Source organism: Athene noctua, chromosome 17 (assembly GCF_965140245.1).
Source record: "Athene noctua chromosome 17, bAthNoc1.hap1.1, whole genome shotgun sequence".
Taxonomy (NCBI): Eukaryota; Metazoa; Chordata; class Aves; order Strigiformes; family Strigidae; genus Athene; species Athene noctua.
In genome coordinates this window covers 11,354,752-11,382,260 of record NC_134053.1, presented here as the reverse complement: position 1 = coordinate 11,382,260, position 27,509 = coordinate 11,354,752, and the positions used below count along the sequence as shown (strand labels likewise).

Sequence of the window (27,509 nt, the reverse complement as noted above, 5' to 3'; positions counted from 1 at the left end):
TCAGGTGATGCAGCAGGTGTTCAGGAAGTGCAGAATGAATACAATTTACAGCCTAGCATCTATGAATTTAGAGCTGAAATAAATACTTGAACTCTTAAATTTTTTTCCAAATTACAATTTCAACTGTGTCATTTATAGTTAAATATAACACATCCTCTAAAAATTTTCAAATTATTTTCCACAATAAGCTAGTTAATAAATGCACTTGCTACATTATGTTACAGGGTTATCTGTGACTTTAAACCTTTATTGAGAATGGCTTAATTACAAATAAAAATATATTTATGTATAAAATCCCTGCATGTAAAATACCCCTTCTTTTGCTATTGACATCATAAAGGAAACAAAGTGACAAAACATTTTCATAATGAGTATTTTTATAGACAATCCTGTAATGGAAAACAAAGTTTCAGAATATGCAGATGTTCTGAATGCTTGTGCAATGAGCTGCTTTTTAATCTGAATTTTGTGTCATATAAATACTCTGTCTTTTCACTTGGCTTCTGCTTCTTGTGTTTTCACCTCTCATAACTATCTTCCATTTGGCAGCTATAAGAGATCCTGTTGCAATGGTGGAACTCCCCTTTTGTCTGTATTAGCTTAATCATTTTTTTCAGTTTTGTTAAAGTATTTAAACCCTGGGTACCAAATGTTTAACAGTCAACGTTGTAACACCTATCTGTGCACTTCAGAACATTTAGCATGCCCTTAAATGCATGTTTTATGTATAAGCTCAAGATTTGCATTTGGTAACTGAACCTGTAAGAGGCTAAATGGCAATTACAAATCTTTTGTAAGAATTATTTTTATTTACCTAGCCAAGCCTGCTCTAAAATAAATCCTGTGGCAGTTTAATGGTATTGAATGAACTACCTACCTGAAAATGCACGGGTTAAGGAAGTACTCTATCAGTCTGTAGTTTACATACCTGTTACTAATTAACATAGCTAGTATAATCTCTCTAAATCAAACATTGTGAATTTAGACTTGGAAACAAAAATTCCTAGATTGGCAGCCACCTGGTGACTTCAGAGGAGTTGGAAGGCGTTCTCTGTAATAGGGTTTGTACCTTTTTTCTGGGATTCTGCTAGTGGCACTGATCTGGTTCTGCGGCTCAGAAATCACATCCAAATTTTTACTAGTTATGCAAGTATAAATGCCAAAACGTATTCCAACTTCAGCAATGATTAAAAAAACCTGATACACTGAAAATTTCTTGTTCTTTGTTCAGAACACTGCATTTTAAATGTGTTTCTATTTTTAGCCTTTGTACAAAGAAGCACTCGATTCTACTATGCATACCTACTGAACACTTTCCAGATACTTTTCAGTAAGATAACTGATGTTTTCTCTTAGAAAAATTTACCGTGCTGAAAGTGATTCCCATTATTTTCACCACTAAATAACAATGTCCTTTTTTCACACAGTTATTTCACACAGTTCTAGAACTCTAACAGTTCTCCTAAAGCCATGCCAAAGGTGTGAGATCTCTGTCTTAAGTGCAAAATAAAATTTTGCTAGCTTTACATCATTATTAACATCGATTTTTATACCCACCTCAACATAGGCAGAACTGGAGATCAAGACTTGCAGAAAGCTGTGATGGATGAATCTGAAATAGGTGGCTATTTCCTACACTTTACAGTGCTCATCAGCAAAGTAATTAAAAGCCAGGTAATACACGGAAGGATTATGAAGGGACTGCTAACAATTTCAGTTGATAATGTCTGAATACGGTAAATTCAACTTAATCCAAATATAGCTGTAGTATACAAGTCAGAAAATCTGAGTTCCTGCTTTTTTACTTGTAGCGAAGCGATGTTTGTATTCCCTCTTTTCTTAATTGATTTCAGCTCTTCTTAAAAGGTCACTGAACTGATGCCAATAGCAAAATTTGAGTCAAATTATGATTCAGCATTTTAGTTACAAACCAGTATATGCTGTTAGGTATTTACAATTTACACAAAAATGTATACCATTACTGTGCATGATCATTTTCTGTATTTGCTTAATAAGTTTACAAGTTTATATTTAGAATGGATTCTGCAGAAACTGGCACAAGTAGGTGGCATAAAGTTCAGAGGTTTCTGCAAAAAGCAATAGGCTTTTAGGTACAAATAAAATGTCTTCACTTAAACTTTTGGGGCAATACAGAGCTCTGAGCAGTCATCCTAGAGGATTTAGCCAAACGAGAGTGAGTTTGTAGTACAAGGAACAATACCAATCGCTACGATTCAAAATTTTATGCAGTGGCATAAATGCTAAAACTGTGTAAGGTGAATGTGGGAAGTTTCCTTGAGTAAATGTTTCATTCCTACACTTCAAGACACTATTGGGGTTGACATAGTGCTTAAGGATATGGTGTAGTTGAGAACTGTCAATGTGAGATTAATGGTTGGACTAGGTGATCTTCAAGGTCTTTTCCAACCTAGATGATTCTGTGATTCTATTGGTAAGCCAGCAAGGCATTTTTGTTATTTAAAAGTGGCTTAAGTCAGTATTTTTTCCTTCCATAACATCCTGCTGAACCTCAAATCCCTAGATTTAGGATGAAGATCAGCCCTTGATGCTTTAACAGAGAGAGAAACAGGTATTTCCTATTATTTTTTTCCTGGTTTTGTTTACCTAAACCTATGCATGTATTACCAAGGGTTAAAATTCATTAATTTGGTGCTTTTTTCTCATGTGTTTAATTTGAAAATAAGCTCAAAGTGAACAGGCCCTGGGCGTGTATTTTAAAACTGCTGTCAAATGTGCAATATTGAAAATGAGGAAGGGAAAAAAAAAGTGAGACATACATTGCAAAATCAAATATGTCATCAGGAAAAAAAAAAAAGGTAAAGACAGCATTGCAGTATAGTCCTATCAATGTCTATAAAGCCTCCCTTGTTTAAGATCCCACTGCAATTCCGGAGCACGGTCTCTGCAGGGGGAGTCCTGAGACAAGCAGCCAGCTGCCATGCAGGCTGCACAGGAAAGGACCAGAAGTATCAGGTGTGGGTGTCAGCTGTCTGTGTAGATGAACAGAATATCTTCATCAGTGCCGTAACTTGTCCTGGCTTCCTCAAAGTTACTGATGCTGGTGCAGCATGTTCCTGTTAAGAAGGAACAAAGTGGTAGTAAAAATTCAGAAGAATTTGCTCATGAAAGGCTTTTATACTGGATCTAGCAGCCTCTACAAAGAAAAGTAACTGGTACACAGACTAGACCTATAGCTTAGGTTACAGCTTTACTCAGGTAGATCTTTTTATCTCAAAGGCGGTGCTCACTGACAATGTTGTAAATAGATATTAAACTGGCCATCCTGTTATATTCTGAACAATTCAACATCTCTCATTGACCCATCTGAAAGCCAAACAAGTTTGCTAGAATGTGTATCTCAATGCCTCAAGTAAACCACAGCACAAAATGCAGCACTAATTTAATTAATGTGGCAAAACCCCTTCTGACAAATTGGTTAGTAATGCTTGAAATATATGTATATTAGGGGAAGTACAGTTGTGGCTTTGTATTACAGACATGTTAGTAACACGGCTGAGAATCTACCCAAAAGGCTACTCACGGTCAGCATAGGCAGGGTTGTTATAGTAAATACTCCCTGAGGCTTTGTTGTAGCCACATAACACAATGAAATGGCCCTGGTAGTCAGGATTCCTGCAGAAGCACTTCTGTCCAATGGGGAGGAAGCAGCAGTATTTGACAGGACTTGAGCAAAGATCACACAATAGCAGGACCGCATTCACTAGGACAATGGCTACATGACCTTGGGACAGGTGGTTTTGGATGTCTTGAACAGTTACTGTGCTGCAGAAAAAAAAAAATCAGACATGCTTATTAGCAAGTTTAGGAAAGAGACTGGTATACAATGAAGTGCATGATGATGGACAGTACTTGCAACACCCAGCTGGCGTGGTTATTTTTATATCACAGGTCCAGTTTTTTGCTGGTTTCGCTACAGACAAAGCCTGACAAACCTATGTCATTCAAGGCCTTTTGATCTCATTGCTGCTACTGTAAGTGCAAAGCAACAGCTCTGGATTGTGCATTATTATAAATGTAATCTCAGAATGTATCAGATGCCCCAGAGAAGAGTATTAAAGGAGCTCATAACTTGAGAGACTTCTGTTGTGGGAGAATCGTAAGTGAAGTGTTCTCTCCTGCTTATCTCTGAAGCACCAAATCTTTTAACTACTCAGTTGATAAAGATTGTATAATCATTCAACCAAATTAAGATTTGCCCGAATTTGCCTCTGTCACACAGGAATACGTTTCTTCCAGCTCCAATTTTGGACTCCCTGATGCTTTTGAGGCTTCATTCCTATAGTACCTCTTACAGAGAATGAGTATTACCCAAACATAACCTAGAATCTCATCGGTTAGAAGCTGTCCTTCACTGAGGCAGATGGTGTATTCCATATGCATTAGAAACTCATCCCCTGGATACGTTCCAGATGTTGGGGTGCTGTGCACTACCTGACTGAACTCATGCTTTTTAATCTTTTTCCAGTGTTGCTTCTCCTCTTTGCCACAAGCCTCAATGCTGCACAGGTTGATATCACTCTGTCCCTGCCTTGTTGATCAAGGCCACGATTTTAAGACTGCTAAAGCAGGATGGATTGACTGTCCTGCCACAGCTCTAGTTAAGCAGATGGTGCCATACAGACTCTGTGTATGTTTAAAAGGACACTTAACAATGCTAAATGAAAGCTGCATTGCAGCATTCAAATGCTGTTATGGTTGCCTTGTACCCCCTCTTCTTACTCCTAATCCCTTAGCCAAATTCAACAACAAAGATCCAAACCTAACTTCCCTATAAAAAGGGATGCAACTCTTTGAACATGGACACTTAGTCCCATGTAGATTAGTCAGCTGTGAAAGAATTTTGCATTTTTTCCCCTTCTCCTGGGTTTGCAGTTCTTTTGAAGAGGTTCCTTATTTCATCTTCCCCTTAGCAAAAGCTCATAGGCTAGATTCTTCTTTGTGCTTCTGTCTAGGAACAAAGAACTATAATGTCTGCATAGCTCTGGGAACAGTGGGTTATGTGCCCATGTAGCACTCTCCTTAATTCCAACAATGGCCAATTAGAGTGCTGTAAGGCACTCCCTACTGGGTAATCTTAGTGGATAATCAAATTCAAAAGATAAACAATAGTCAACTCCTGTCAGCATTTTCAAATCACTTATTCTGTGTCATGCCTATTTTTCCTCAAACTTCATTATTAACTCTTGATGTCCACGGGGGTTTTTTTGAGATGGGTATAGTAGAAACACTGTAATTCACAGAAAAGGCTCAGGGCTTGATTTCAGTCTCTCTTATTAGTTTAGCTTGGTGACTCCAAGAAAAGCATAGCACCCACAGAATCTCCCAAGAGACAGGAAAGAAAACAAGCTTACCACTTCTCCACCAGCACCTTGCAGGCTTTGGCTTGTGCAAAGAGCTGATTCACTCGATTCTCTTCTGTGTCAAAGTGCTTCCTGTAAAATGACTGTGGAGATAACAGGTTATGAACTGGAATGATGTTTACCTTAGGTAATCCACCACTTACAATCCCTGCTAGCAAGGGCCTGCGTAAATTGGAGATCTGGCTATGGGATAAGAGATCTCTCCTTTAGTTCACTAATAACAGGATAAGGATTCCTGCTCTAAATTTTAAGTTTAAATTCACTTGTGGTCGGTTACTGTTGTAATTTCCATCCAGTGGCTATTCAGCTGCCTACATGAAAGAAGCCTTTCTGGTTTGTACTGGGCAGGAGCTTGCATTAGAAAAGCCATTGCCACCATAGGCACTCATTGGCCCCCTTGCTGGCAATTCTGAAGAGGTCAAGCTCGCAATGGACATGGAGGCTGAGTTCCCCTCTCACCTCTAGAGGTGGTTCTTCCAGGTCAGGGCTGAGGCACGGTGGTGGGGAAAGTGTGGAAGCTAGCACTGCTGCTGCCCAGGCTGTACCTGTTCTGTAGATAAACAGAGGGCTTCAGTCTCCAAGGCTGTCAAACAGGCTGAAACCTTTTATGAGCGTTAGGTGAAAACTTTTTAAAAAAATCATATTATGGAAACAAAGTTGTAAAATATGTGGGATCACATCTAGCCTCGCCTTTGGAACTGATTTGTGCCAGTTTTGGCAAAAGGTAAACCTTGTTAACAGGAACTGTAGTTAATTGTCAGTAACAAAACAGAGCTTTTAAAGCGTGACACACAGGGCTTTTACAACCCTCTGATGTCTTCCAGTAGATAAGAATACTAACCTGATTTTTGTAGCCCTTGTCCACTCCAAGCGTCTGGGTGCAAAATTTATGCTTGACACCAAAGTGCCGCATTAGGTAGGCCAGGTCAATAGTCCAGATACTCTTTGTTAACTGGAGCTCCTGGATGGCTTTCTGAAATTCATCATTGTCCAAATGATTCAGGTACCTACAGTATTAGGAAAGGCAGAGGAAGAGAAGCACAGATCTTAGAAGAAGCAAAATGTGTGCTGTAGCCCAAGCCTCCACATCACAGGACGTACAAACTGAAACAATGGGCTTTGCTAAGAAAAAAACAAACAAAAAAACCCCAACCCACAAAGGAGCCACAAATTTAAGGGAAGGGAAGGGAGTAGGGAATATTTAACTGGATTTATTTCTGACTTTTTTAAAAATTGGAAATGTATGGGTATCTTGACTGTTTTATAGTGCTAGAAGTGTACAGCTGCTGTACAATAGGCAAGCTATACCAAGCAAGTATAGAACTCTGTCCTGAAGGGCTTACAGTCTAAATGTACAAGCATATTAGAGCAAACACAGAAGTGTTAAAGACTAAAACTTGCTTCACACAATAGATGGATTTAAAAAGGAGGAACTGTAAAGGAAGTTGGTAAATATTCAAAGGAAGCTTGTCTTAGGCACTGATGGCACAAAAGGCAATAAAGGGAAGATGAAGTCAGAAGGAAGCTTGGGACAGGTTGCAAAGGGGTGGGGAGAGGCAGTGACAGTTCTGAACGTCAGAAAACAAATGGAAGTAAATGGAAAAAAAACAGGACTGGAATTGAGGATGCAGGGCAAACAAGGTCGGATCAGCAGGGTGAGAAGATTAATCTTGCAAGCTGAGTTTTGGGCAGCCCGGAGTGGCAAAGAGGTAAAGGGAATAAAGAGGCAGAGGTTACAGTAGTCAAGATGGGAAATTACCAGCACACGGACTAACGTCTTGGCAGAAGGGATGGAGAGAAATGAAAATCTTCTGCTTCATATCTACTAAGTGGACATCTAAATAGGTATCTCTCCTGCACCTAAGCTCATGTTCCTCTGTGGAAGGAAAGAGGAGTTCAGCAGGACAGCTACTAGTTCAAAAAAAAGAAAAACCAAAACAAAACCAAAAAAAACCCCAAAGGGCAATACAGTGCATTGTTTTGAAGTTGAAACTACTCCTGGAACAAAACCACCTCATCCCACAGATTGTGGGCTCAGCAGGACAGAGGGAGCATATACTCATAAACTGGGGTACACCTACCCGTCACTTGAAAACACAGAAAGGAATCAGGTGAACTGCTGTGCTAAGTGTCAGTTCTGAATTCTAACAACAAGAAAGAGGAATAACTTTTTATCATGCCAACCTGCAAAGTTCTTCGAGCTGATCAGGTATTTTGCATCTGTCAAAACAGTCAATTATTCAAAAGGATCTAAAGTTCCTCTTAGTTTCTATTTTCCCTTGCTCCTGCTGAAGAGCTGTGCCAGGCCCAAGCAGCAGTAATTCTCCAAGAGTACCTGAGAATATGAGCTCTCATAAAACCAAGTTAAACTCACAGCTGCTTCAACACACCTCTTCTCCCCGGACGTTGCTTCCCGCTACCCCTCTCCCATGGGATGGGATTTCCCACCCGTTCAAACCAAAACAGTCACTTACTGAAGCACCATCCTGGAGCAGGCTAGCCCACAGTCCCAGTGGTACAACTGCTGAATGACTGGCACTTTCAGCTGGATGCAGTCAACTGTAGTGAAAACATCCCATTGTGAGTAAAACATGAAAGATGTCAATCCATACAGGAATGTTTTTTCCATACCTCAGCATTAAAAGTTAGCTTCTTCTCAGCACTATAGTGGCTGAAACTTAGAAACAACTTTTTACTTTATCTGATTGGCAGGTATTTTTTTCTTCCTTAGGGGAATATAGGTTTGGTATTTTTATACAGTTAAGCATTCGGTTTAATATCATACTTCTTTACTGTTCCATACCTGGATCGCTCTGCCATATGGCCAACCCCCTTTTCCTTGGAAGTTTCATTTTCTTTTTGGTGGGGTGACATACCTGTCAGCCCCTAAGTAAGCTATATACCCTCCTAAATAATAGCAGGTAAGGCACAGGTATTAATCCTTTCTCTTGTGCCTGAATGTATTTTTGTGCCACAAAAGGAGTCAGACCAACTGTGAGAAAACAGTCACAACCAGGATCTCTAGGCATCGATCTCTTAAAAGCCCTACAGATACAAGTCTCTTCTACAGATGTCTTTTTCCTCAGGGACTGTAATTTATGTGAGTAATTTCAGGTAACAAAGCTCACAAATGGCACCAGTTGGCCTTTTGTATTAACTCCCTCAATAACTCAACAAAGGGAGAGGAAAAAAGAAAAATCTCTACCGAAAAGGCCCAGAATACAAATAACTCCATTCCTCCGCCTCAGTTTTTATTTGTATAGGGTTGGCAATGGGGTGGTTTCACTGTCAGAAACACCCTTACCACCTGAAGGACTTGAGAAGTCTTGTGCCTGTTATTGATACTTAAACATTGACTGAAGTGAGTTAATCAGAGCTTTTCTCAATAATCTTACCTTTGATCAAGAAAAGACCTTTGAAAAGTTTTGTTAACACAAGGTCAACTACATTTTAAAACGGGAATAAAAATGCATTTACATCATGTGGACTGGTCTAGTTTTGCTGTTATTTTATTTATAAAACTTAATATAATGTTGTTTGTAATCTTGTATTATTTTTAACAAAGCTACAGCCAGCTGCAGGGACAAGCCAATACAGATATTCTGGACTCTTAACAACTATTTTTTCATAGTTTTGCCACTGTTTAATTGTGACTTTGAAGATGGGCACACCCATTGGTATATTCAATCTTTCCAATTAATCAAGAGCACCTTAATCTAAAGTATCCTAAAAAAAACCCCAAAACAAACAGTTCCCAGATTCTCCTCAAACCAGGATCTGTTTTGTTGTCATTTTTTCTTGGCATATTATGATTCTGTTCCCTTTTTGTTAATACCCAGGGCCTCTGTCAAGTCCCAAGGTTAACTGAAGAGGTACATGTTTTCTACATGAACACTTCAAAGGTTAACAATTTTCTTGGATGTCCAGCTTCCAGGCATCCTATTTCCCAGCCCACCCTGAGTTTTTCAGTGATGACTGTCAGCAGTCCTCAGATAAGATACGAGCCCGTATACGCTGTGGCTGCAAATAACACTGAAGGCACCGCTCCCCTTTGCCAGCCCCTCGGCGCAACGAACTGACAGACGGAGCCAGTCATTCCACTTTGCTGCTGCTGGCAAAACCGGCAGCTTCGCAGCTCCGGGAGCACGGCGGAGGCCGCCCGGGCCTCCCGAGGGGACAGCAAGAGCTGCCTGCCGCGGGCAGGGCCGTACCCAGGCCTCCCTACCCCAGTCCGAGACGGCGCCCAGCCCGTTCCGCCGGGGCAGACCCCGCCGCGGAGCCCCCGCAGCCCGGCCCCCACCCCGCCGTCGGGGCGCTCCGCCCGGCGCCCCGCGCTCCCCGGAGGCGAGCAGCAGCCGCCCGCGGAGGGAGGGCTGCGGCCGGGGCCGGCCCCGCTGCCGCGGCGGGGCGCACTGACCTGGCGGCGGCTCCCCAGCCTCCCGGGGGCTCTTCATGGCGGCAGCGGGGCCTGCCGCCCGCTCACTGCCGGCCCCGCCGAGCCGGCCCGGGCGGCGACGCGGCCCAGGGGCCCGGCATGCCTCGGCGCGGCGCTGGCTCCTCCCGGCTCCGGCTCCGGCTCCAGCCCCGGGGGCGGGGGCGGAGGCGGGGGCTGCGGGGGGCCGGGCCCCGGGGCGCCGGCCCCGCGCCGTCACGGCGGTGTGGGCGGCGGCAGTCGGGTGTGCCGGTGGGCAGGGGCATGTCATGGCGGGCGGGGGACGCGGGACCGAGGGCCGGGGCGCGACCTGAGACGGGCGGGGAAGAGCGGGCCGTGCCGGTAGCCAGCCCTGCCCCGGTGGCAGGGCTCCGCCGGCGGGACGGGGCTGCCCCCGGCCGGCGGGACAAGACTGCGGCGGAACCGTGGTGCCGAGGCAACGCGGCCCGGCAGCGCCGGGCGCCCTGGCGGTGGCGGGGCCGGGAGGGGCGGGAAGGGGCCGGGCCCCCCCGCGCCACTTCCGGTTCCGGCGCGCGGTGCACGGCGGGAAGCTGGAGGAGGCCATTAGGGGTGAGCGCGGGCCTGGCCTCTGGCGGTTGGTAAGCGGCGGCAGCGCCGGGCCCCAGCGGCGTTCCCCGGTGGCCGGCGTGTCCCCGGCAGCGGCAGGGCCCTCCTCGCTCTCCGGGCGCTGTGGGGAAGCATCTGAGCTGCGCCGCATCCTCTGGGGCCTGCGGGCTCGTTTGGGCGCCCGGGCCCGAGGGGGCGAAGCCGCGGTGGGGCGGCCGCTGGGCTGCGCAGGCCTCGGGGGCTCTGCTCGGCCGCTCGGGCATGGGTCCCCCCGCCGGGCCCGGACCCCACTCTGTCTCTGGGGTGGGGCTGAGGCTGGCGGCCTTCAACTGAAGGAGGGTTGTGCGGGGCGCTCGCCGGGGCTGCGGCGTGTGGCGTGGGCTGGCCTCCCCTGTAGTAGGGCCTGTCGCGTAGGTGATGCGGTCTGCGAGTGCGGTTGTGCTACCCGCAGGTCTGGCTTAGCTCGTGGGCAGTGAGACTGCCTGTACGTTATGGGATGCACCTAGGGCTATCTGTATTTGAGGTGCACCTCTCTGTACAAGTGATCTGTTATCTGGTATTTACAACTGAATTTCCAAGGTCAGGAGAGACCTGGAAAAGACTCACTTTTGCTGATATTTTAATTTTTTTTTTTTTTTTTCCCACGGACATCTTTCTAGAGGAATTTTATTAATGCATTGTTAAAACATATGGTGTATTTGAGCAAGAGAGAAAATCGGTGCTTTACCCCGGGGAAGATCACAGATTGTGTAGATAAAACTTAGTCTACAACTTTCTTTGTGATTGTGTTGATTTTTTCTCTTGTTTCAGGTGTAGAGCCACAGCACTGCAAACATGTCAATTGGAGTGCCAATTAAAGTCCTACATGAGGCTGAGGGCCATATTGTGACATGTGAGACCAACACAGGAGAAGTTTACCGAGGCAAACTTATTGAAGCTGAAGACAACATGAATTGTCAGGTATGCCTCTCTTCAGAATGGTGGAGAAAAGGCTGTCTGGTCAGTGCCTGGAAAGGCTGATAGCTAGCTTATTGGCAGTGTGATTAAAAGACAGGTTTTTTTAGTCTTAGGAGAAAGAAGGTTGTACTACTACCTTACTATGGTGAAATGGATTCAGGATTCAGGCCAGAGCTTACTCTTTCCAGTTTTAGAGTAGCATTGGGCATTCCTGTCAATAATGTCAGGGTTCTTAAGATTCTGTTCTGTGAACAATGTTTCTGCTGGTGTTCTTTATTTAAAGTCACTGAATGTAAGAACAGACAAACCTCAATTTAAGAAATTTAAGCTTTTCTTAATGTATGTTACTTTAGGCATCCCAAGAGGGCTTAATTTGTGTTGACTTTAGGCAAGTCATTCTCAAAATCAAAATTAATAGCTAGGACTAGAATAGCTTTATTAAAACTGATTCAATATGAAAAAACAAAGCTAATAAAAGTAATTTTCAGTCTGGGGAGAAAGCAGAAGCCCTGGGCCTGCTTGAGTAGTAGCAGGCTTAGGAGTATGTTTAAATGGTCCTGGGTGCCTTGTGTCACAGCTCCATTTGAGAAAGCAGCATGCTTGGAAAGTCTTTGACTTTGGTACTTCAATCTTGGCTATATTTTCTGCAGGCAAGAGAAATAGGAATACAGAACCGTGTTAGAGGCCTCTGTGAGCACTGACTGATCTTTGCTTTCCAGATGTCCAACATAACAGTGACATACAGAGATGGACGAGTGGCACAGCTTGAGCAGGTGTACATCAGAGGTAGCAAGATACGGTTTCTTATTTTACCAGATATGTTGAAAAATGCTCCTATGCTAAAGAGCATGAAGAATAAAAACCAGGGTTCTGGAGCTGGGCGAGGAAAAGCAGCTATTCTCAAAGCTCAAGGTGTGTACAATTTGCTTGTGGTGTTCCCCCCCCCCCCCCCCCCCGCCACCTTTTACTGTAGAAAAACTGGAAAATTGTCATCTCTGTCACTGAGGAAGTGCAGGCTGTAAGAACTGGAAAGATTGCTGGTTCATGTGTTTTTCATCTTATGGTGGGAGTCAGGACTCAAACTGTTCAATTATCTGAATGTGTAATACTGATGCTACAATAGTTTAGATACAGTGAGTAGTCCTGTTAAACTGAGGCTTTATATAAAAGTTCATCTTCTGTTTTCCAGTGATTGTGGGCACTCACTCTTTGGAAGGATTCACGTGTTCTCGTTAAGCTTTTGTAGAAAAACAAATGCAGATAATAAACTACTGGGAAGCTGTAATTATTAGCCATTCTGTAGTTCACTGTCATCTGTGCCTGAGGGGAATGATCTAGTTATAACAAGATGGAGTAATAATCACAGGACCCAAAGTCCTTGGTTAACTTTAGCAAATGCAGTAAAGTTATGTGGGGGAGTAACATCTGCTGAAATGTACTGAGTTCTGTTGCAAAACCTTGGCAGAGTGTGGGGTTTTAAGTGTCTTGGTCTACACAGATTTGTGTGTCAGCTTAGGAACACAAAGTGTATGAATATTCACTGCATCTCTTCTAAGTAGCAGGACTGTAACCATTAGTTCTGGTTCTTGCAGAAAACTTTTTGCTGTCACACCACTTTCTGAACTTCATAGGATAGCTTTGTTTCCTTGCTTCTAAGCAAGAGACTTTGAGTGTTGTTTGTTTTTCTTGTCAGTTGTTGAGATAAATATGAGGTTATGTCAAATTCATCCCTGATGTTTTCTTTCTTCAGTGGCTGCAAGAGGAAGAGGCCGTGGTATGGGCCGTGGCAACATCTTCCAGAAGCGAAGATAATTTTGGTCTTGACCAACATTCTTTTTTTTATTAGGGGGTATTAACTTGACTACATGTGGATTGGTATCAGTTTTGTTTAATAAATGTTTCTGACAAAAACTTGTCTGCTCTTACATGACTGGACTTCTCTTGGGCAAATACATTATAGATTGATTTCAAACTTAAAAATAGCTTTGTCTGGAAAGTAATGGACTTTATATCTAGATTTTACTACTTTGTATTTGTGTGATGCATTGACCCTTAAAGATTGTCATGTTTCATTTTTCTTCTTTAGTCCTGTTGTCATTCATTCTCTAAAGAATTATAAGTCATTCTTGATGAAGAATTTTTGAATATTGTGTTTTAAAGTCATATTAGCAGCTTCATTTATGGAAATTACAGCAAAACTGAGGCAGCAGCTTCCAGAGAAGCAAAGCACTATGTTCTTTTACTTTATGTGGACCTAGAACAGATAGAGGTCTATCTTCAGATCTGTACATTGAGTTTGTATTCTTGCATTTCTTATTCTTCTCTTTGGATACAGGGAGAATTTTTTATTAGGAACACAAAACTTTGATAGACTGAGTCTATATTTGCAGTGAAAAGTTCTGTTCTAACTCTCTTAGTATGTTTTTCCCTCTGCCTGGGAAAAGAAGACACACTATAAAATAGGCATTTGAAAGGATGAATTTGAAATGTATTGTAAATTTGAAAGGTAATGCAGGGGTATGGAGAAAGTTTTATAAATGGTTATGCGTTAAATACAACTCAGTACAAATGCTAATGTTTTGAACAAAACTTAGGATCAACTTGAGCTTTTGGTCTTAATATCTATATGCAGTCATATAGATCATCAGCTGATGTGCAGGAAGCCAAATGTAATTGTAACTTTATTTTGCTAAAAGTATGGTGTGGTTGTTCTTACTGACTTAAATCGTTGAAATGTTTAAATGTAATGCTTCTGTACCTAATCACGTATTTGCATACAATCAGTTGTCAGTCTGTACATCTACAAAATACCTAGTCATGCTTTGATGCTGTGAAGAATCCCTTGTGTGCAGACATGACAGTTGAACTAATGTATTAATTTGTTGAATTGTCTGTAAATAAAGCTTTATTTGGTCTCGCATCACTAGGAGAACCCTGCTACATGTTCTTCTGGGTAGTAATCCTAAATACTTGCATTAGAAACCTTCTTAAAATGTGTTAAAGATACACTTGAGCTTAGCTATAAAAGCACTGTGGTATCATCTTATGACTAGACTAAGGAACTTGTCCAAAAGACAAGATGGTTTTCATAAATCCCTGTGCTTCAGAATAGGGCATGTGAGTCATGTTCATGTATCAGTAATGCTTTCCTGAAGACGGTGTTTCCAACTTAAAATGAGCAATTTGGGGTTTTAGCAATGATACTAAACACTTTCTTGTGAAAATGTGTCATTCTTCAAATTGACAGTCACTCAGAAGAGAATCACGACTGATAGTTGATCAGGTCACATCCCTCTGAGCCTGTGCCTGTGTAAGATACAGGCAAGTAAAACTGAACTGGTCTGTATAGAAACTACAGCCTTATCCCTAGGAGTAATAGCTGTACTTTCTGGAACTCTTTAATACTTTGGTTCTAGCTCTTACTGTGGGAGAGGAAACAGAATTTCTTCCTCGTGCAAAGGCTTCTAAACTTCACCAGACTGATTTGAGAAAGACCATCTTAAAGTCAACATGAAGCTCAAGTCCATTTTGAGTCATTATACTAGATGCCCCCGAGACTGACATTTTTTTCAACACAAGATAATTTCATCCTGTTGCTGTACCATGAGCTTCATGGTAAAAATTGAAGTGTGTGCTTGTAGTATCCCCTGATAATGCCTGAGATCTCTGGAAATGGGGTGGGAGGTAAGACCAGGCATTTCTGTTGACGGCCACTTGCTTTGCATGTTGCTGTATGGTGGTAGGTGAGATGATCTCTTCCCTAGTAGGTAGTATGACTATTTGAAATAGCATACTGCAAATAAGACATCTGACTGTCTTTTATTGCTTTTAATATATCAGACTTGTGATTACGTTGCTAATCAAGTCAGACTTTTCTTACAGGGGGGTTATGCTACCACGAACAGGCAGAACAGGAATGGCATAATACATGATTGCTTTCTGAGTATCTGCTGCAAGGTTTTATAGGATGTTTCTTCAGCAGCTGGAACTGCCTTCTCTTCCAAAGCAAACACCTAATTGGAACCTGATTAGTGCGAGAGTTAATTGCCATAAATAGAAACTAGTATAGGATGGAGTGTGTGTTTAAGGATGGTAAACTGCTCTGCTAAAGGGTGTCATCCTGGCCATGGCTAACTTGCAGTGGGTGACAAAGGAAGTTACAGTTACCTTGTTTAGTAACAGGAGAGACAAGAGGTGTTCTCACAGTTTGAGCAAAGAGAAATCACTTTGCCAAAACTCCTTTGGGTCTGGCTTCTATAGGGTCTCCTTGTGGCAACCCTCACCGTTTCCTCAAGAGGTTACATCTTTTTTGCCGGGACTGTCTGGTACTTCCTAGCCCTCAAAGCTCTGCTGACTTTTTCTGTAAAGCCTCCAGAAAGAGCTATTAATATGTGAAAAAGGAAGTAAGCCACAGATGGGGGACTTGACTAAAACTATCTTTTGGAAGAGATTCAACATTTTGGCAAGACTCCAAATCTGGCCCATTGGCTTTGCATCTCGCTATTTCCTTCTGACTGCAGAATAGCATGTAGCCTTTTCTGAAGGTTAGATGTCAGCTTCTTTTGCAGAGAGCGGGGAGAAATGGCACCACACTTGACCACAGACAGCTACTGGAATGGCAAAGGCTTTGAAACGCTAAAGGGAACCCTAAAGAGTGTAATGGTTATATCCTATATAAGCAAATTAAAGCTGCCTGGCAGTAGCAGGTTTGTTGGGGATTGTTTTCACTAATTATAATTGTCTTACCTTTTCTATTTCTTTTTAAAGTTCCTGTGCAATGCCAAGCTTCTGTTCCCTCCACAGCACTGAGGGCAGGGGGACAGCCATGAATTTCAGAAAGAAACAATAACCCTCCCCAGTAGATTTGAGTTGATAGAACAAACGGCAGTGTATCTGCTTTGAGAAGTGTCTACCCCTTCTGATGTTTCTCACCACCTGTATTTGCGACTGTCTGCTGAGCACACAGCAATGAAACTTCTAAAAAGATTTTTTTCCAACCAGTGTTGCCTTAGCTTTTAAGCTTTACTTAAAACATGTAACATCTCTAATCCACATCAGCTTTGAAGAAGATACTGGATTTTGCATAAACGAAAAGCTCTGCGCTATGAATTCAGGTTAAGTCTGAGTCTAGGATGAACTGTTTACCCTCTTCAGAAAGATATTGTGAATTAGCGTTGAAAAGTTTGAAGTTTCACATTGGTGGGCCTTTAAGCCCCAGCCAAGACAAACAGCACTTAGCAATTTGTGACTAGACTAACTGATATGCTAGTTTGTTACAGGCTGTTTTGAAGAGCCTACCAGCGATCCTTACAGCGCGGTAAATCAAAATTTCCTTTTAACAAATAATGCCTTATCCGCTAGATGGCTCTGTCGGTAAGAGAATGAAATAAAGAAATCAGAACCCTCTGGAAGCAAAAAATATAAGAAAGGTGACTTCTGCTATAAAATCTATCAACTCAGTGCTATTACAAACTTTAGCATAAAAATACACCTTATTTTTTTTCCTCTTCAGTTTTCCCGAAGTGCTGGGATAACCCAGGTGATTCCAGCCATTGCTTGATGCTGTGTGTTTCCCTGGTACTTGGCTAGTTGGGCATGTGCACTTAGGTAGGTTGTGCAGATTCCTTGAGTTCAGCAACTTAAGCAATCTGTTTCTCTGTGACGGAGAGATGGATAGATGCAGCTGTCTGGTTTTAACATCTGCCCTTATTTGTCACCTTTTTTTTCGGTCACAGATTGCAGCATTTCTTTTCATCCTTTGCCATTGCTTTGTGTGTGGGTTTGTAAGCTTTTCCTTGTTCAGTGGGTTCAGAGCTCACTATAGCTTTCTGCTTTTGACAGAGAGACAAGCTACAGGCCTGAAGCTTTGACGTGAACTTGCCTCTTTGATATCATTAATGTAGGTGCCTTTGAAGTACTTATGTGGGACAGAAAAGCTACGCTGCAGCCATGCAAAATGATGTGTGGAGAGGTGCAGGTAGAAATTCACCCAGTCTTCCTGAGTCAACACCAAGGTTGTGCTCTGGTACAAGAACAGGGGAGACCCTAACAGCAGAGAAGAGTTAAATGGTTGGAGAAAGTATCACTTGAAAAAACTGCTTTGCACAGAACTGTAGGAGTTTTCCTCACTAGCCACTGGGGTGCTTTCATCCTATACATACGCAGTTCTGCTCTCCAGGTGTACATAACATATTTGATCCTAAAGCTGTACTTTTCTTTAGTTCATTTTCCAAGGGTGCCCTGCAAAATATCAGTCTGTTATGAGTGAGAGAGGCTGGAAAGGGATGCCATGTAGATAAGTGGCAAGCTATGGTGTCTCTGAGTGCAATTACATGCCACATTTTAAAAGCCCTGTTCTCCAGAGCCTCAGAACTTGGTTTATACCAACTCTTGAAACTGTGGGAGAGGCAGCAGCCTCTTAATCTCTGCCAGTGAAAGGCAGAAGTAAAGGGATGTGGCCCCTAGATCTCCCATGCCCTCCAGAAAACCTCTTCTAGAAGGGCAGAACAGAGTGGAAAACATGAATTTCTGGTGCTCGGGGTAACTCTCCAGTGTGTATCTCTGCTAGTTAGGCTTCACAGTGAGTTTTCATTTAAAGTAGAGATGTCCTATTTCCTCTTGCCAGTAAAATGTGAGCAAGGATGGAAGGCTGACTGCCCAGTGGAGTAATGATTTGGTAAGGTAGCAAAGGGTGGAATTCTGAGGTTTACAAGAAAGTGTCAATGATCTGGTGGTTTATTTCTCAGCCACTGGTCAAAATGGAGGAAGGATTCTCACAGGATTCTTTGATGTTTCCATCCTGACAGGCAAAAATTTATATCCGGACTTGCACCTTATTGCACCTGAACTGATTTCAGACAATAAGACCTGGTCTTTCTCCTTTCACATTAGATAAAGCTAACTCTATGGGACCCTCCTGCCTCCAGTGTTTCTTTGGGAGGAAATACAGATACACCACATTTAAAGCATGGTCAAAAATAGCCTTGAAACAAATGCTGATATGGGCAGTGTGCTGCAGATTACTTTGCAAGTGAGCTGATACTGCTCACCTCCTCATCCACTCAGGGACAGATCACACCTGCGGACAGAACAACTACCATATGACTACACCATGCTGGTCCTGAAGTAGCCAAAGCAGTGCTTGTCTGCAAGTATTTTCCCAGATCAAGTTGCATTTTAACTGCTTCAAGTGTCCTGTTGTTTGCTTGATCCTGTAAGAACAGTTCTTGATAGTGTCAAGAGTACTTTGGAGGTAATGAATAGGGAAGTGCCACCCTTCTCTGCTCATGCCAACTATTCCTCAAAGACTAGGCTGTGGGATTATTTAACTCAGCGTGGAGGCTGACATTAGTGTACAATATGACCAGTAGGTTCAGGGTGTTTTCACTCCACCTAGTTCAGACATTTAATGAGAAAAGCATTTTGGTTTTCTGTGTGAATTGGTTGTTCCTAGTAGACAGGCTATTATTCCTGGCACAGGACCAGTCATTGCATAAGCAAGTATTGTGCAGCCCTTTGCTGCTCAGCAGAGACTATCGGAGTCTATGAAAAGTGGAGATTTTCCAGCATCATTAATTCAGGGGAGAATGCTGAAGCCTTGGCAAAGAAACAGATTGTATCCAGAAGATGTGTAGTTATGCTGGAAGAAATGAAAAGAATGGCAGAAAAACACTATTATTGTTCTTTTGCTTAATGAACTGCTTGCAGCGAACATTTAATTTGTTCTTCATTTTCCCTTGCTTAGGGACTTAAAATCTGTTGTCTGGTTGCGGGTTTGCCCTATTTCCAGCTCAGTGGGGAGATGCTAATACATCTACTTCAGAGCACAACTGCTTGTTGTGAGGCAAAACTCCTCACATTTTGTCCTGTAGTGCCTAAAACATTAACAGGAGTGGGACAGAGCACTCAGTGGGAATATCAATACCACCGTGCTGGTGATGCAAAAGGAAGGCAATGGGAATGCCTGGATTTGCAGGGACATGGAACTGTCCCTTTAGCTTGTTCGTGGCTCCATACTGTAAAGTGCCCAACTGTTGCTTTCATGTGTTTTTCTTTACAGAACTGTTACAAACTGTTACAGGGTGTGAAGACATTGTTACTTCACAAGGACAGATGGAGATCAAGCCACAGAGAGTTTCAGACCAGGATTTGCAGACAGATTTGGGCACACAACTCCTGCTGAAACCAATGAGTACTTAGGTGCTTTTCAATACTTATCCTTAAGTGACTGGCCTAACAGTGTCCTGGAGCTCCAGGACAAAGTCTCCAGAGGCCCAGCGAGTGCTCTAACTGCTGGATCATCCCAGAAGTGGTGGTCTCTGAGCACTGCCTCCTGCATCAGTCTCCTGTTGATCAGTAAGCCACTTCGTGGTGGCTTAGCGGTGTGGATACTTCTTAGGATATTCAGGCTGCTTTGCTGGAAGCCCCTCAGTGGCATCTGGAAAAGTGCAGTTTTGTTGTTGCTGCTAGAGCTGTTTTGTACCCTCTTTTCTGATTGCTCTGCTCTCTGGCAACAAGCATCAGTCCTTCTCGTTAGGCAGTTCCAAGTAAGGCCTGCTGAATTTGTGTTACCTTGATTTATTTTCATCCTTCTTCCTTAATTTCATCCTTAAAGGACACAGACTGATGTTCCCTTCTGGAGAATAAGAGAATGTTACCTCTAAGTTTATAGCAGCTGCAGATGTGATCCTACTGTGGATTCCCGTGCTTCTGGCATTTGCTCACTATAGGTAAAAGTGAAAAATGTCTTTATGGAGAAGTGCTTTCAGGGAAGGACATGAGACTGTGAATCTGAAGAGATTACAGTCCTGCCTCTGTTCTGGAAGTTTATAGGTAAGTTGCTTGACAAGATAATCGCACTACTTTCCTCGCAAGGATACAGGGAATATAAATCACTGATCAATTGATCTTGGTTACTGTGGTAAGAATACCTTGCAAATCACTCTGTCCAGGTGCAACCAAAGATGAGGATTAGAGTATTAGATTTATTTATAATCCTCTTTTCAGGAGACTTGGTTCTGTTTTCAGGATAGAAGCCTCTCCACTCCACTTGGCAGAAAACAGACCTCTGCAACACAAATGTGCATTGGCTTTGTATTCCAATTTTGAATGTGTTGAGTGCAATTTATGTCTGTAAATAATGAAGATATTTGTTGTCCAAAAGTAGGCACTGTCAAGGTTTTTGTGTTTGGGCTTTTTGGGGAGAGGGGATGAGATTTCTGGGACGTTGGCAGCATTTAGCCTGCATTAGAGACACAAGTCAGGCCACAACTGTTATGAGCCCACAGCCTCGTTAGAGGCTTTGGAGTACTGCAGCTGATGGCCCTCAGCAGACATGGGATAATGCATAGACCCATGTGGTGGCATTTGACATTGCTTATTGGTATCTTTACAGTTTTCTAAAATCTCAAGTAAACTACAGGGTGGATAGGCTGGTTTTTTTTCCCTGACACAATATCCGGCTGAGAAAGAGAACTGCAGTGTGGAGATATTTAGTCTTCTGTAACAAGGTGTTGGTTTTTGTTGCTTCACAACTGAATGAGCCTCCTCTCTGTCAGTACCACGTGTCTCTGGAACAGCTTCACAGCAAACCTTATTTTGCAAAGCTCAGTCATTAGCTAATATTGTTCCTCTTTGAAGAACCCTATATAAAAGTGAACATCAGAGACATCTTCAGAACCAGACAGGAGTATGTCATTTTCCCTGCAGTCTTCTTCACATCTTGCTTTTGAGGGCAGTTTGGGTACAGCGGTAGGGAGTGCTGTGGTCTGGGAAAAGCAGGAGTGAATGCACAGGGAGAAAATGTTGATTCTTCCTTTTCTCTGGGTATTTGTTAGGATGTGCTCTCTTTGTTTTGTCTTTTCACTACAAGCTTTTTTTCCAGTTAATGAGCCAAATTTGACATGGAGGAAGTGGATGAAGCTCTAGGGAACTCATTAGAGGTTTTACATGTCAGAATTTGACTCTAAATACATGAAGTCTAATCCTAAACCTAGGCAGAGTTTTATACCATGGAACATGCCTAGAGACTGTTGGGAGGGTCCAAGTAGCAGCCCTCACTTTACCTCTGCAGCCCCATTTGAGCCTTACTTTTAGTGTGTGTTTCAACTATGTCTTTTTGGAACATGATCCTATCCTTAGGCTGAAATTAATGCTATGAGACACACCAGTCCCTCAGTCTAAGGGTTACACTGGGGATAGTTCTAGTAGCAGCCTTAGTTTTACTTCAGCACCCTGATCCCCAGTCCTGCTTTACATCTTGGCTGTCTCTCTCTCAACCCCAACCCCAGTGATGGCTCCAGCCATTTTACCAAGTGGAGGTGTCCCCAGACATGCGCAGGGCACCCACCCAGCCACTCCCTCACTCCCCTCTCCTCAACAGGGCAGGGAGAGCCACTAAGATGGAAATGCTCCTAAGTCAAGACAGGGAGATTGCTTACCGATTACTGTCACGGACAAAACAGATTTGACTTGGGGAGAATTAATTTATTGCCTGTTAAAATAGGTTTGCATAGCAAAAGACAAATTAAAACAACGCCCTCCTACCCCCCCTTCTTCCCAGGTTCAGTTTCACTCCTTCATCCCCGACGTCTCTACCTCCCCTCCCCACACGGCACAGGGGAATGGGGCGTTGTGGTCAGTCCATAACAGGTTGTCTCTGCCACTTCTCCTCCTCATGCTGTTCCCCTGCTCCAGCATGGGGCCTTCCCACTGGTCACTGCTCCTTCAGAGCTGTTCCCCTGTTCCACTGTGGTCACTCCATGTGCTGCAGGGACTCTGCTCAGCACCTCCTCCTCTTCCTCTTCTGGCCTTAGCATTGCAGGACAGTTTCTCATGGGTTTTTTTGTCCTCACCCCTCACTGCCATACAGCGTTTTGCCCTTTCTTAAATACACTTTCCCAGAGGTGCCACCAGTTTTGGAGCGGGGCTCCGCTGTGCCCTGAGGTGGGGCAGCTACAGTCCGGCCGTGCCCAGCAGGGCCAGCCTCGACCTCTCCTCAGAGCAGCGCCCTTTAGGGGATGAGTGACCGCCCAGCTCCAGAGCACCTGTCCCAGGATGGCAACATGGCTTCTCTCCTATGGGGCAGCTGAGGTTAGTGGTTAGGGATTGCATTTTTCTGGCTTGGCTTAATTCCTGCTTAGTGAGGGGCAGCAGGAGCAGCAGGTAGAAGCCAGGCATTGCTCTCCTTCCTCCTGCTTTAAAGACCATCCTTCTGTGTGTCACCACAAGGCAGTCTCTGTTACCGTCTTCTGAAAATAGCCGAAGTCTGGAAAGTCAGCGAGAGTGCCAATTTAGAGGCAACTCAGTGAGCTAGTGATATTGCTAAGGGAAGGAACAGCACTGGCATTAGCAATGCAAAAACTGAGGCAATGCTGCCGCCTTTTCTGCTCCTGACCTTCCAGTTCAGAAGGTGACAAAATGGCCGATCACTCCTGTTGTCCTCGTGCTGTTAGCACTGGGGAGGCAGGAGGTTTGGCAGCTTCCAGTGACGGGTTTGCACAGGCACAGAGCAGTTCTCTCTAAAATACTTACATGCATACTGGAGCTGTGGGATGGGCCGGTCCAGGGCTGAGACCCAGGCAAGAGGACCTTACAGCTGGAGACTGACTCCCTAGGCTGTTACCTCTGAGTATCTGGTTGCATGTCAAAGCTGGTCCTCTGGTGTCCTCCATTTCACTCTCTTTCAATGGCAGTTTTTGAAAAAATAAAACAAAAAAACCCTGTTGGTAAAATGAGCAGTTTGGTACTGACTTAGGCAGTTATTCAGTTGCAGCAGAGTTCAGACAAAGGTGCACACGTCAAACTGTTGGCTCTGCAAACCAAAAGATTTCAGGGGATCAAGAACAAAGCTCTGCTCAGAAGTCTGACATGGAGACCCAAAGGCAGCTGCTAGCTAGCCTGGGGAAGTGCCTTTTTCCAGATTTCTGTGCCATGTTGGTTCTTGATGAGACCCACTGTATTTTAGGGGAGTTACACAGGTTGAATAAAGCCCATGTAGTTGTCTGATAGCTTTCCAAATGCATCCCATCGCTGTATCCAACCTGGGGCAGATTGCCTCAAAAACGGACTGGGAGGAATGTGGACATCTCCTCCAGAGAAGGGGAGGAACTGGCTGATCAGTAAGCAGCAAAGAATCTATCCTGCACCCTTGTGACATGCCTGCATTCAAGCTGAATAAACCTGATGCTGTAGAAAGAAACGTCAGTGTTTTTGTGGTTCACTTGCTTTTGCGGCCAGTTTGGACGCAGCAGAGGGAGTGATGGGCTTTGGGAAAAAGGAGTAAATACACATGGAAGGAAAGAGTTACTGTGTGGTTATTGTGTTTTGTGGCTATTCTGGTTTTGAATCAGCATCACTGAACTGGAATAGTATCAAGTCGGAGAGGAACAGAAGAGATTCATAATCAAGTACTTAGTGTCTCAAAGTAGATCAAGATGTGGTCATAGCTTCCTGGAGTGCTGGCCTCAGCTAAGAGTGTTCCGGTTTATTTTGTGTCACGAACTACCTCTTGGCAGCCTTAAAACAGCTATTGCATCTATTTCAAGAGCACTTGTTTAATGCCAGTAAACTGCAAAACAGATTCTCTTGTCCACTGATCATCGACCCCAACTGCTGGGAGCTGTGGGCTGGGCTTTCTGCCAGCTGCCCTGGAAGGCTGTTACACCTGCTGCACTGTCAAGATAGTGCGGTGATAAGAGATTGTATCGAGACACACCATTGCCTCTTCCGAGCTGTGAAACAAACGTGATCTGGTGGTGGATGGGAGTGTATCTGTAAAGGCAAATGTTTAATCCTCTCTTGTTTGCTTTCTTAAGATGAAACCATTTATATTTTGGCATCTTTGTTAGTAGCTGTCCACTAAGGAGCCTGTCAGCCTGCTCCAAACAGTGCAAACTCCTTTATCTTCCAAGTGCTTGCGATGAGGAATGAATTGTTAAGTTGAAAAAAGAGCCTTGGCAGCATAGAAGAGAAGGGCCTTGACAGGTTTTGAAGTGTGCGAAATAAAAATAGATCAGACAAGCCTGTGCTTCCAGCTGCTTTTTGCATCCTTAATGATTACCAGTTATTTAGACAAAGTCACAGGAATGAGGGAGCCTTGTGGTGGCCTCAGTGCCAGGCATATTGCTACCTGGAGTATGCTAAGATGGTTACCCTGGGTTTTGTGGTCAGACGTTGGGGTAAATACAGAATGGAGGAGTGAGGAAGGTGTTGTCCAGTTAGGTAGGGAGGGAACAAGTGCATTTCCACTTGAGTAACTGAAAAGGACTGGCCTGCTCCTTCTTCCCTCTGCTATTTGGCACCGATGGCCTCCGTACCTGTGGTGCTGCTCCACGTCCCCACGTGTACACCTGACTCTGGCTGGGCTTTGGGCGCCGGCTCTGCTAGAGCTCTCTGCCACCTGCCCGACCCCGCGCAGAGCCCCAGCTGCTGGTGCTCACCAGCATTTTCAAGTGAGATGCTGCAGGTGGCCCTGGGAGCATGCAAGAGGGTGTGCTGTGCCAGGTAGGAAGCTGCCTGCTCTGAGGGGTGCTGGGGGGGAAGCTGCTGTGGGCACAGATTGGTGGAGGTGGGAGTTCACTGTCTCCTGCCCTGCCACTATGTGATTGTAGATCTGAAAAGGGACCAAGCAACCCCAGGAGGAGTAGGAGGGTTTTCTGCAGGGTATTTATAAAGCCTAGGAAAAATAAGACAGTGGAGAGGTGTGGCATGGCTTTGCACCTGATGGCCTCTCCTTCCAGAAAACTACTTTTGAAGGGTGTGCTTAAATATCGCACTTCAAGGCATACTGTTAGACTGAGAACCTGGTGGGAGATGACGGGTGGAGAAGGGGCTGCGATACTAAGCTGTGCAGCTGCAGCTTCCTCTCTGCTACATGACATAGGTCCCATCGCAGGCTGACATCTGCATCCTGCACGGAGGGAGGGAGGGAGACTGGGAAACTGCAAATGGTGGAGATAGCCTGCTGTATGAGTGTTAATGCTGAGGTGCGTGTGCTGCTTTAAATAGCTGAGCTTACAGCCCTGCACCAGCAAGTACGGTAAGAAGGAGAGAGCACTCAGTATGACAGGGATCCATCTCTCCTGCTGCGTTATCTAGCAGGAGACAGAGGCTTACTGCAGGGCAGGCATCCCCTGATTTAGGAGCATAAACAAAGCTGGTCCCTCTGGGTATCAGTGAGGAGACCTGAATTAGCAGCTCATCCCTTTTTAATCCCCTTTGAAAGCCCTGAGCTTCCTCATTCAGTGCAAGGAAAGGCTCATTTGGGTTGTGTCATCCTCTCTGCTTTGCGACCTCAGCTTTTATGAAATTAGCTTCCTCTGGAGGCACTTCACAGCTCTGGAGCTCGATGCACACCATTGTGCTCCCACAGAGTCCCTCACCTGTCCGTGCAGGCAGGAGCTGGCAGAGAACAAGGAGCTGGGCGTGCTGTGATAGTTTCTCCACAGCTGAGTTGCAACCCATTGGAGTTCATCCACGAAGCGGTGGCAGTTTCCTAAGCCAGGACCTCATAATTTCCATTTGCATGTATTTATTCACCACCAGTTCTCCATGGGGAGGTTTCTATGGCACAACAACCAAGTGTGTATGGAGGAATAAACGCGGATCCCACAGCTGCTCAGCTGAACCAGTCTGTTTCAAGCCATGCTTTATCTCCAGCTCCTGGAGTTGCCAACTGGCAGCCAGGCATCACTGGTGATTAGCACAGAATTCCCTTGCAAGGAGCTGAATGTCTCATCTCCATCCTGCTGATTAGCACAGCTCAGACCAAACCCATGACTTTCAGCAGGGCTGGAAACAGGCTGCACAGATCCTCCCTGGGGCTGGGCCAGGGGGTCTGCAGGGAAGAGCTGCATCAGTGGTGGGCTGCATGCTGGGGGTCTTGCCTCATTTTGTGGGGGTGTCACTGTTATGGAAAAGCTGTGAAGATGTCTTGATGCAGAGCCTTACAGAGACAGTGCTCAGAGCCACAGACTGCATGCTCAGCACCCCTGCTCCCTCTTTCTAGATATGCCACTGACTCACCAGGCAGCTTCAAGCCTTTATTTAAATGCTTCGTGCCCGAGTTTTTGTCTTGGCACAGAGTGCTGCTCCGTTTAGACTGCAAGAGTTTAAGCAGATCTTGCTGACATTTGAAATGCTTTTCATTTTTGCTGAAAGGTATTTTGGAAGGAAAAGAAGAAAAATAAAAAAATTAATACCATCCTTTCCACAGCAGGGGAGGAAACAGATACTACACTGATAAGGGAAAAATGAGTTGTGAGAAGAGAGGCAGGTGGTGATCTCTGGAAGCAGCATGGCCCTTCCCCCAGTAATGGGAATGGTCACTTGAGCAGCTCTGGTTTGCCTTTTGCAAAACAACCTCATGCTCCACGAATACAGTCTTTGCCATAGAAATGACTCTGCTTCTCCAGATTCATTAGAAGGGCTAAAAAGTGGGTTTGGGTGACAACTGTGCAGGGGAGCACATGCTCCCTTCCCACCTTGGGTTGTGCTGGGGTCTGGCTACATTCACACGCCCTGTTCCCCATCCTCCTGGCCAAACATCATATTCTGGCTGTATCAGGGCCTTTTCTCTTCCACCTCCACTGGGATGGGGCAGTGTGGTGGTGCAACTACACCCTCTCTTGGGCTTCTCGGTGCTTGGTGCCATTTCGCTTCCTGGGCCACATGCCAACACAAGATGAATTGGGAATTCACCTGGCTCTCGCCTACCCTACTGCTTGGGAATGGTAATGACAATAAATTACCTCCTGACAGCCTACTGCATCTGTACCTGATGGTTGATACCACAACTTCAAGATCTAGCAAGTTCTGGGCCTGTGCACTGGTGGAAAGTACCAGAGTATTTCATCATTTGGTCTGAAATGAAAAAGTACCTGACAATAGTCAATTATCTCGGACCCTATAAACAGCGATTCTAAGTGAGACCCTTTGAGTTTTCCTGGATCACAGCAGGCTGTGACCAGCATCTCCCAAGTTGGGATGCCTCTCAGACAGACTTCTCAAGGTTTGAAGATCACAGAATCATCAAGGTTGGAAAAGCCCTTGAAGATCATCCAGTCCAACCATGAACCTCACACTGACAGTTCCCAACTCCACCAGATCCCTCAGCGCTGGGTCAACCCTGCTCTTCAACCCCTCCAGGGATG

General features: G+C 44.4%; 2 protein-coding genes across 5 annotated transcripts; one reads left to right on the top strand and one right to left on the bottom strand.

Annotated features, from left to right (window-relative positions):
- Window positions 1-213: 213 nt before the first annotated feature.
- Window positions 214-10,083, bottom strand: GUCD1 (guanylyl cyclase domain containing 1). Of its 2 annotated transcripts, XM_074920951.1 has the most exons (7): window positions 9,820-10,083; window positions 9,524-9,529; window positions 7,877-7,961; window positions 6,244-6,409; window positions 5,394-5,485; window positions 3,563-3,804; window positions 214-3,095 (listed from the first exon to the last, which is right to left on the bottom strand). In XM_074920951.1, the coding sequence occupies exons 1-7, from the start codon at window positions 9,854-9,856 to the stop codon at window positions 3,004-3,006; spliced, it is 720 nt and encodes a 239-aa protein (XP_074777052.1). In that variant the 5' UTR covers window positions 9,857-10,083; the 3' UTR covers window positions 214-3,003. The 2 variants fall into 2 exon arrangements, with proteins under 2 accessions (XP_074777052.1, XP_074777051.1); XM_074920950.1 differs by lacking the exon at window positions 9,524-9,529 and having other exon boundaries at window positions 9,820-10,080.
- Window positions 10,015-14,281, top strand: SNRPD3 (small nuclear ribonucleoprotein D3 polypeptide). 3 transcript variants are annotated; one of them, XM_074920954.1, is made up of 4 exons: window positions 10,015-10,086; window positions 11,212-11,361; window positions 12,078-12,270; window positions 13,109-14,281. In XM_074920954.1, exons 2-4 carry the CDS (start codon window positions 11,236-11,238, stop codon window positions 13,168-13,170), a joined length of 381 nt encoding a protein of 126 aa, XP_074777055.1. In that variant the 5' UTR covers window positions 10,015-10,086; window positions 11,212-11,235; the 3' UTR covers window positions 13,171-14,281. The 3 variants fall into 3 exon arrangements, with proteins under 3 accessions (XP_074777055.1, XP_074777054.1, XP_074777053.1); XM_074920953.1 differs by lacking the exon at window positions 10,015-10,086 and adding an exon at window positions 10,122-10,404; XM_074920952.1 differs by lacking the exon at window positions 10,015-10,086 and adding an exon at window positions 10,123-10,433.
- The last annotated feature ends 13,228 nt before the right edge of the window (window positions 14,282-27,509 follow it).

What these genes read in the sequence shown, in the direction of transcription:
- SNRPD3 (XM_074920954.1), top strand. Translation starts at nt 11,236, where the DNA reads ATGTCAATTGGAGTGCCAATTAAAGTCCTACATGAGGCTGAGGGCCAT. An exon ending in AAGACAACATGAATTGTCAG is followed by an intron (nt 11,362 to 12,077) that starts GTATGCCTCTCT and finishes TTTGCTTTCCAG; the next exon opens with ATGTCCAACATAACAGTGAC. An exon ending in AGCTATTCTCAAAGCTCAAG is followed by an intron (nt 12,271 to 13,108) that starts GTGTGTACAATT and finishes TTCTTTCTTCAG; the next exon opens with TGGCTGCAAGAGGAAGAGGC.
- GUCD1 (XM_074920951.1), bottom strand. Translation starts at nt 9,856, where the DNA reads ATGAAGAGCCCCCGGGAGGCTGGGGAGCCGCCGCCAG. An exon ending in ACAAGGGCTACAAAAATCAG is followed by an intron (nt 5,486 to 6,243) that starts GTTAGTATTCTT and finishes TTATCTCCACAG; the next exon opens with TCATTTTACAGGAAGCACTT. An exon ending in CAACCCTGCCTATGCTGACC is followed by an intron (nt 3,096 to 3,562) that starts GTGAGTAGCCTT and finishes CCTTCTTAACAG; the next exon opens with GAACATGCTGCACCAGCATC.